At 32.9% G+C, this 9,210-nt stretch overlaps 2 protein-coding genes across 3 annotated transcripts in view; one reads left to right on the top strand and one right to left on the bottom strand.

The window, feature by feature from the left end:
* LOC112519668 overlaps positions 1-2,483 on the bottom strand; it is a 4,624-nt gene extending 2,141 nt beyond the window's left edge. The window contains exons 1-2 of one of the 2 annotated variants that reach the window (XM_025127884.1): positions 1,886-2,483; positions 856-1,061 (exon numbers count right to left, since the gene is read on the bottom strand). In XM_025127884.1, coding sequence (XP_024983652.1) covers positions 1,050-1,061; positions 1,886-2,332 — 459 coding nt within the window. In that variant the 5' untranslated portion in view covers positions 2,333-2,483 and the 3' untranslated portion in view covers positions 856-1,049. Of the gene's footprint in view, positions 1-855; positions 1,062-1,885 lie in introns of those variants that run through there. The other variant, XM_025127883.1, reaches the window with a different exon arrangement.
* Positions 2,484-7,250: 4,767 nt separating this feature from the next.
* LOC112520347 (UPF0481 protein At3g47200-like) lies at positions 7,251-8,788 on the top strand. The gene has a single exon (XM_025128699.1). The coding sequence runs from the start codon at positions 7,265-7,267 to the stop codon at positions 8,609-8,611; it is 1,347 nt and encodes a 448-aa protein (XP_024984467.1). The 5' UTR covers positions 7,251-7,264; the 3' UTR covers positions 8,612-8,788.
* The last annotated feature ends 422 nt before the right edge of the window (positions 8,789-9,210 follow it).

Raw genomic sequence — 9,210 nt, forward strand, 5'->3', positions numbered from 1 at the left:
ATATATATATATATATATATATATATATATATATATATATGTGTGTGTGTGTATGTATGTGTGTGTATCTTTGATTAAATACTTTAGGTAAGGCAACTAAAGATAATAAACACCAACATGTAGTGATGGACCAAGTGGGAGAAGCAAGTAGGCTAAGCAGATATGCTCATTCCCTCCAATTATATGTAAATGTTTTTTCCTCTATTATAATCTTTTCAGCTTTTTCGTGTGAATACCAACTATATTTTATTAAAAGTCAAACGTGACTTTATTTGTAACATTTATCGTATATAATTATTATATACTTCAAAAATATTGACCGACATGGATGTAGGTTATCCATCGTACTCTTATTTCATTTATAGGGTTTCGAACTCAATAAACCAAATAAATTTGTCAGAGTAATTTCAAGTGTTTGTAAATATTATGATGGTAATTGATTTTATCGTTACATCGAATCATGGGGGTTGGGGGAATTTGAAGGCCATATTTTAAAATATTCTTAAAATTGTACATAGAAGGATTAGTGTACTGTCATCGTAAAAAAGATACGTCGCTATAGTTAGATTACAATTGATGCAGCTCACGGTAATCTACTTGTAACTCGTCCATATTTAAAAGGTTTATAATTTTATGCGAATTACAGATTACTTACTATATTTTATTATTGTTCTCTTTCTTTTATACTAAAACAAGAATCACATTGACTCATCAATTGGCTTTTGGTGATTTTAATAGCTAGCTCAAACATTAAAACTATGAAATTTTAATGCTTGATACTTGACTTCCACAAGCACAATGCTCTAATTTTCGACTGATATAATTCATTCAAGGGACGGTAATAACATGTTCATACACCATAACTGTTTTATTTAAATTAGCTTATATAAAAGTCGAAATATCTTAACAGTTATAAGTGCATTGACAAGTATCAACCAACAAGCATCGGCCTTCGGCAAAAGACCCATGTCTAATCTTGCACGTCTGAACACAGTCAGGTTCAGAACAATTATTAGTCTCCCATGTCTCAACGCATGCTTCACCAACCATCATCTCAGTCCCTGAATAAGATACAGGTACAAGTCATATGTTAATAAATCTATCAGAAAGCATAAACAAACAAATCTCCCACCCAATACTACGATCTTATCAACGATTTAAATCATTTCTCAATATCAAAGGTATTTTTTTTGTTTGTGATTGCTCATGTCATATTGATAGAAGATACAAGCATAAGGGATATATTTAAGCAAAACCGAATATAAAGAATACCAGTAATTGTGAATATGAACAAAAGAGCAATGTATAGCTTGATGGATGCCATGCTTTGTGATTTGTGGGTATTGGTTACAAGACTATGGATTTATATATCTATCAAATGGTTTTTTAATTTATAGGGGGAAAGCTGAGATGTATTCTTAATTAACCACTACTATGAATGTAATTAATGCCACTATAAATGCAAACTCTTGGTCATTTGTAACTCCCATATTAATGCTAGTGAGATAATGAACATGTGTTGTCTAACTTAAACCAGTTAAATAATTATTTACGTTCCACAAGTATTCACAGAATCGATGTGTTGATCTATAATTTACGTTCTTATACGTTGCATTAGTAACTTTTTACCGGGTTTTTTAAGTTTTATTTTGAAACTTACATGTGTCGTCTAACTTAAACCAGTTAAACAATATCAGCCGACAAATATAGAATTCTTAGAATCACTGCAAAATTTCTATCCCCTATTAGATTGAAATGAAATGGAAGAATACAATCAGAAGGATGAAAACATAGCAACAAGAAAATCAACCATAACACAATGATTATTGTTTTTTTTTTCTTTCTATTTCTTGGTTATGGTCAGTACAGGATTTACAGTTTTCACCTTGAACCGCTCAAGTTTGCACGAAGACTGAAAGTTGCACCCCTCCATTAGATGATTGTTGAACCCTCTAATTTGCATAACATCTTGTTTATCATAATCTACTTCTCGATAACTTTGAAGCAACTCCGAGATGACTTTCACTTGAGAATATTGATTAAGCCATTCAACAATGAAGTTATCGAGATCACGAGTCTCTTTTCCGATCCCAATGAAGATCTTCCTCCTCAGCAGTAGTACGCCGTTGTCTTTTGCATCCTGTAGTTCCAAAAACTCGGAAAGAATCTGATTTAGCTTGTCAAACACTTCCTCTCTTATTTCTGCTTCATGCTGTTTGCAATCTTGGGGTGTAACTACATCTCCTGAAAGTGGAATTTGACAAGAACATGGTGTGGGAATTGTAGATTGAGGGCACTGACCGAACCCCATATTTTGCGGAACGTTTCTCATGACAAAATAACTAAGGATCCGTCAACAAAACTTATTCTCGGGGCTGAGAGTTCACTCTTGAATATGTGTTCAAGTTTTGAGAACTGATGAAATGCAAGGTGGCTGTAGATGTATGAAAAAAGGAGGAAAGAGAATATTTTTGATGAGGTTGAAGATGTACAAGGCTTGTATATATATATATATATATATATATATATATATATAGCAGGCAGGCAGGCAGGCATAGAGAGGCAAGAAGCAGTCAATCCATATTCAATAATTAAAGCGATCAAAATATTCGATCAAGTACATTGGTTGTTAGCTAAAGAAAAGCAGTGATGAAGCAAGTGGGGTAAATAGAATAATTTAAAATCTCTTCCCTCCATGAATTTTTCAACTTTTCCTTGCAAAGACCAAGTGAATATTGGGTTGAATTAATATTGGACGACGTGTGAGAGCCAAGTTCACACGATATATATATATATATATATATATATACTATATTATAAAGTATTTGATAAAAACTCTTAAAAATCATTTTTTATGCATGAAGTACTGTTTATTGATGCATATTACTTAAAATTCAAGATTACAAATAAATTATGTATAAGTACAACTTATTAAAGCTCGATGTTTGAATTCGTATAACTAACTGGGGATAAACATAATCAAATAGAGGATAAACATCACATTTTAAAATATAAAAGATCTAAAATATAATTAGGATAATTATGAAGTTCTAACAAAATAATTAATTATTATCTTTATAAAAAAAATTCATTATTAAACTAAATATAAATTACTTCATTATTGAATCTAAATTAAATTATAATAAAAAAATTGCTTAAAGAAATTATAAAAAGACAATAATTTTTAAATAGTTAACTTGATACTAATATGAATATATTTTTTTAAATTTTTTATGATATTTTTCATAAAAAATTATTAAAAATAAAAACATTATCATTTTCTGAAAACCACATTATAACATCCACAAAAACAAAATAAAACGAGACATTAAAGTCAAGATGTATCTCGCTGCATTGCACGAGTACCCTTCTAGTATATATATAATGGATGACATATGACATTTACTTATTACATAATTTATGCTCAAACTCTCTCTCTCTCTCTCTCTCTCTCTMTATATATATATATATATATATATAGGGAGAGAGAGAGAGAGAGTGTGTGTGTTAGGTTTATACAAAAATGACACATATTTAAAAAAGTAAGAGAATGACTGAATCACATATGATTGTACACTAATATCACGTATAAAATCATATGCATGCGGCAGCAGGTTCGAAAACTTTAACGGGTTTTGTTGAAAAATCAAATTTTGGATGAGGACCAAATGCACGAGTAAGAGCAACATATGAATATATTATGTAAATTGAAATATATTGTATACGTTATTGAGTTATACTTAATGTTTTAATAGTTGAACTTGTGAAAATTTAAGAATTCTTAAGTCGATGAATGCTCAGAAGTTAGATCAGCCGCGCCAAATCTCAAATGCACGATTTGATACTCTATATATCTTTGATTAAATGAAGACATGGTAAAAGTAATATCGAAATTTTCGATTAATAAGTAATTTGGTTAAGGCTGCTAAAGATAATCTAGAAAGCTAAGTTGACCGGATAAACAGGTGTATGTAGTCATATCCCGATCAGATCATTTGGAAATCTCTCCTCTTATTAATTAAGTGATCACATTAGAAAATGTAATGTAGAAATGATGCCACTTAAGATGACTTAATTTATAACAACCATACACCCTTTCTTAATTAATAGTTGTAAAGGAGACAAAAAACTGATGGTAGAACCAAACAGTTATAATTCATTTCTATTTCTTGATTATGGTCTGTACATGATTTACAGTTTTCACCTTAAACCTCTCAAGTTTGCAGGAAGACAGAACGTTGCATCCCTCTGTTAAACAATTGTTTAACCCTCTAATTTGCATAATCTTTGGTTTACCATAATCTACTTCTTGATAACTTTGAAGCAACTCTGAGACGACTTAATTTTACTTGAGAATATTGATTAAGCCATTCAACAATGAATTTATCATGCATCTCTTTTCCAATCTCAATGAACTTGACCCTATACATACATATATATAGCAGGCAGCGTAAGACGCAAGAAACAATCAATCTTGATTTTGGAAACTTAAATATATATAATCAAGACATATGATAAAAGTCGTCAAAATTTTCGATTAAATACTTTGGTTAATGTAGCTAATTAATATGAGCGACAAAGCAAGTGGGCTTAACGGGTTTGATCGGCCCCTCGTTCATAAATTTTTGAACTTTTCGTCGCAAAGGCCAAGTGTACGGGGTTAAAATATAAATAGGAGGACATATAACGTTTACTTATTACATAATCTATACTCGAACTTTATATATCTTTGATTAAATACTTTGGAGAAGTCAACTAAGGATAATAAACACCAACATGTAGGTGATTAAAATAGTAAGTATATTTGATTAAAATACGAACACGTGGATGACTTTCGCTTATTTAAATCTCTTTGATTCTGACCATATAACCATTTTTAAAAGATTGAAAATGGATTCAGTGAATATAAGCAAATAATTGTTGATTATTGGATTTTTCATATCATCCTCTTGCTATTTGAAATACTGTTATGAATTCTAGAGATCTTGTGTCGTGTGTGTCTATATATATATATATATATAGGGGCCTAATCAAATGAGAACTGATTAGTCTGTGGTAACTGTGAGGTCCAATCCCAACCACAAATCAATGGATAAATTAGAAAATTAATAATTATGGTAGCTTGAGTTAAAATTATAATTAAAGAACATATTAGGTATTTTTAAAAAAAACTCCTTTCTCATCTCTCCGACCTCCAATCTCCGGTCTCCGATGAAATCGGTATCATAGTATATCACAATGGGTATCACATTGTGTATTACAATGGGTATCACATTGTGTATCTTTGTTTTTAAGGTTTGTGTTGATATATATCATAGTTGGTATCACAATGGTATCATAATATATTACAATGGGTATCACATTGTGTATCTTTGTGATTACTTAGTACCTGCCGGATTAATGTTCACCGGAGGCCGGAGATTGGAGGTCGGAGAGATGAGAGAGGAGAGAGGAGTTTTTTAAAAATACCTAAAAAAACCCTCTAATTATAATTTTAACTCAAACTACCATAATTATCAATTTCCTAATTTATCCGTAGATTTGTGGTTGACTGGACCAACAAGCGATGGACGTCCATAAACGGGTATAACTGGTCCCGTCGAACTTTTCAAGTTTCAACATGTCTTGGTTCAAGATATGGTAATTCCCGGAGTCCATTGTATAAAAACCTTTAAGATTGTTAATAAAAATAACAATTAGATAAAAACAATAAAGTTTGAATCTTTATAAATAAGTTTAAATCTTTAATATTCAAAAGATAAATCAAACAATAAAGTTCAAAACTTTATTATTCAAGATGACAACTTTATTATCCGGAATAGAAAACCCAAACCAATTACCACCACACTGATTGAATATATATCATCCGCAATAGATTCAATATAAGAAAAAAAATAAAAGCAGAGTTGTTCACTTAGTGAACTGAAAAGAAAAATGTAATACACGAAAATTAAAAACCAACTTGTTTGAAATGATGTTGAAGCGAGAACTGCACGGTATAAACATGTCCTTATGGGTTTTACGACCACCCCATTAAGTTGTGAGTCTTCTAGTCGCAAAGCTCCAAAATTTGATGCAATGACATATCTCGTTTATCAACAACTTTGATATCGAAATTAAAAGCAAAGTCAACACAGGAAACAAATAGGAAGAAGACGGCACTATGAAGCAAAAAGCGAGAAAGAAAGGTAGCAGATTTTCGATATGTATGTTTGGAAGAGGTTTAATCCAGTATTTATACTGGGATTAAACCCCCCATAACCCTCATCTTTCTCCCCAAGAATTGGAGATAATAGGGTTAGTTGGAGATTTATTCTCCAACTAAAATTATCTTTGATATAATTAAATAAAAAACGTATTTTAATGTTGGATTAATAAACACCAACATGTTGTGATGGAGCAAGTAGGCCAAAAGTGAAGAACTTGACATAACCATTTATATATTACCACTTGAGTACTTGAACAAATTGAAGATGGATTCAGTGAATATAAACACATATATAATATTTAATCTTAGTTTGAATTTTTTAAATCTTCTTGATCTACTTGTTTAAATTGATCTTGTGATTAAAACATCTAGAGAACATTGGTTGTTGAAGGAAGCCCATCTTTGACGGCCGATGTGTTGTTTAAATTAATGGTCACTTTCAGGACTTTAAGTTGCAATCTTTTCGGTGGTCCTGTTACACCTAAAACTTTTGATATATTGCAAAAATGAGATAACAAAAGATACATGGATACAAATTACTGAACCGATGATGAGATATATTACTTTTGTTCTTATAAATTAGAGAGACATTAATTGAGGAAGACTGTAATTTCACATTAGTTGATGAAAGATCCTAAACTATGTTCAAAATCACACATTTAACATGCTAAAACAACCGTATTAGTTATATATATATATATATATATATATATATAGAGAGAGAGAGAGGGGGGTATGCTTCTTAGTTGTGAATTTCTTTAGTTGATTATTGTTGAACAAAACCTTATAAAGTAAAACTTGGGTTGTTTGAAATAATCTCATAAAACTTCAAGACTTCATCTCTTTTCCCATTGAGTTTATTAACTCAATTGCTAATAAACTCGTCCAGTTTCTAGGATTCGATCTATATTTCTAAGGTTCACCGTTTCTAGGATTCTCTATTTCTTAGGGTTTAACGCTTGTTAATCCTCTGTGTTTTCTAGCGTCACTATATCATACCTTCGAACGTTTGAAATCAAACGAAGAAGTTGATTCAGAAATACTGTGAAAACGGACATGGATTTTGAGCAAGGAGGTGAAGATGAACATGCCATCAGAATTTGGGAAGTCAACGAGGATCGACTCAGGTCCATGGAACACAAACTTTCAAATACACCAAAACTACTAAGTGTGGCAGCCGGCAAGTCCACCTGCTCCATCTTCAAAGTTCCTCAAACCCTAATCGACATCAATGGTAAGTCATACCAACCTCACATCATCTCCATTGGACCCTTCCACCATGGTCAGCCACACCTCCAGATGATCGAGGAGCACAAATGGCGACTCCTCCGCCAGTTACTGAACCGAACTCAAACCAAAGGGATGGTTCTGGAGGACTACTTGAAGGCCGTACAACCGCTCGAGGTCAAAGCCCGAGAGTGTTACTCTGAGACCATCCCTTACGGCATCGATGAGTTCATCGAGATGATGGTGCTTGATGGTTGTTTTCTTGTTGAACTTTTTAGAAAGTTTAATGGGGGAACGGTAAAGTTCGATGAATGTGATCCACTAAAAACGATGTCGTGGATCATTCCATTTCTCTTGAGGGATCTGATCAGGCTCGAGAATCAGATCCCATTTTTCGTTCTCGAATGTTTATTCGATTTGACAAAGATGCCAGGTGAGGAGGAGTCGTGCTCAACTCTAGCAACCTTAGCTTTAGGGTTCTTCGATTACGATCTACAACGAGGAAACATTCTCGACAAATATGCCAACATTAAAGCCAAGCACTTGCTCGACCTTCTCCGTTCGACTTTCCTTCCCGCAGAACACGAGCACTCGCAGAAGCCCGACAGCCATCCACCTTCGCATGTCATTCACACCATTACAAAGCTTCGTCGAGCAGGGATCAAGTTAAAGCCCGGGAAAGCTGACAGCTTTCTCGTCGTCAACTTCAAACACGGTGTAATCCACATGCCCACCATAACCATCGACGATTTCATGAGCGCATTTCTGTTAAACTCCGTGGCATTCGAACAATGTCACAGTGGGTGCTCCAGACACTTTACTACATACGTCACATTGCTGGATTATTTGATAAATACATCTAAAGACGTGGGGTATTTATGTGAATCAAACATCATCGAGAATTATTTGGGTACAGATGCCGAAGTCGCGACCTTTATTAACAATATTGGGAAAGATACTTCTTTCGAAATCGATACATGTTACTTGGCTCAGTTATTCGATGACGTGAACTTCTATTCTCGGAGCGAACGAAACAAACAATGGGCAAGTTTTAGGTACACTTATTTTGATACGCCATGGTCGTTTATATCGGCAGTGGCGGCTCTTGTTCTTCTGGTTCTAACCGTGTTACAGACAGTTTACACGATCATTGCTTACGTTCATCACCGTGATTGATCGAGCTTCGAATGATACATTAAGGTTTCTTTATTAACAAAAGCCAAAAGGGATGGAATAATTAACCGTATTAATTAATTAGTAGAGTTAAAGTTATGAATTATTGTATATAGTTTAAATGTGAATGTTTAAGAAGGTGTAGGTATTGAATATAAAGAAAATAGTAAAGATTTTGACAAGATGCAATGCAGGGTTTCCTTGTTAAAACGTCGTTATAATATACACTTGTTGGCCAGGTGTTTCAGCAAATTAATTGTTTAAGATATCTTCAATTAAAATCATATATATATATATATATATATAGGGTTGGGTTCACGTGAGACCAACGGTTTTTCGTGAGACCCATAAGACCAATTTATATTCATTGATCAACTTTATAAACTAATGATCTAATGGTCTAAAGTTGTACGGTGGCATTTTTGTAATTATTGAGAAGTCTCGAGACGTTTATGAATGTTCAGATCTGACGATTATAAATCTAATCCAAGAGTTGAGAATTGATTTTACGGTACTCACAAAAACTATTGGTCTCACATGATCTCAAGTCTCTCTCTCTCTCTCTCTCTCTCTCTCTCTCTCTCTCTCTATATATATATATA

The sequence above is a fragment of the Cynara cardunculus genome, assembly GCF_001531365.2.
Source record: "Cynara cardunculus var. scolymus isolate 2C chromosome LG 10, CcrdV1, whole genome shotgun sequence".
Classification (NCBI taxonomy): Eukaryota; Viridiplantae; Streptophyta; class Magnoliopsida; order Asterales; family Asteraceae; genus Cynara; species Cynara cardunculus.

Coding starts and splice junctions, on each gene's coding strand:
- LOC112520347 (XM_025128699.1), top strand. CDS start 7,265: ATGGATTTTGAGCAAGGAGGTGAAGATGAACATGCCATCAGAATTTGG.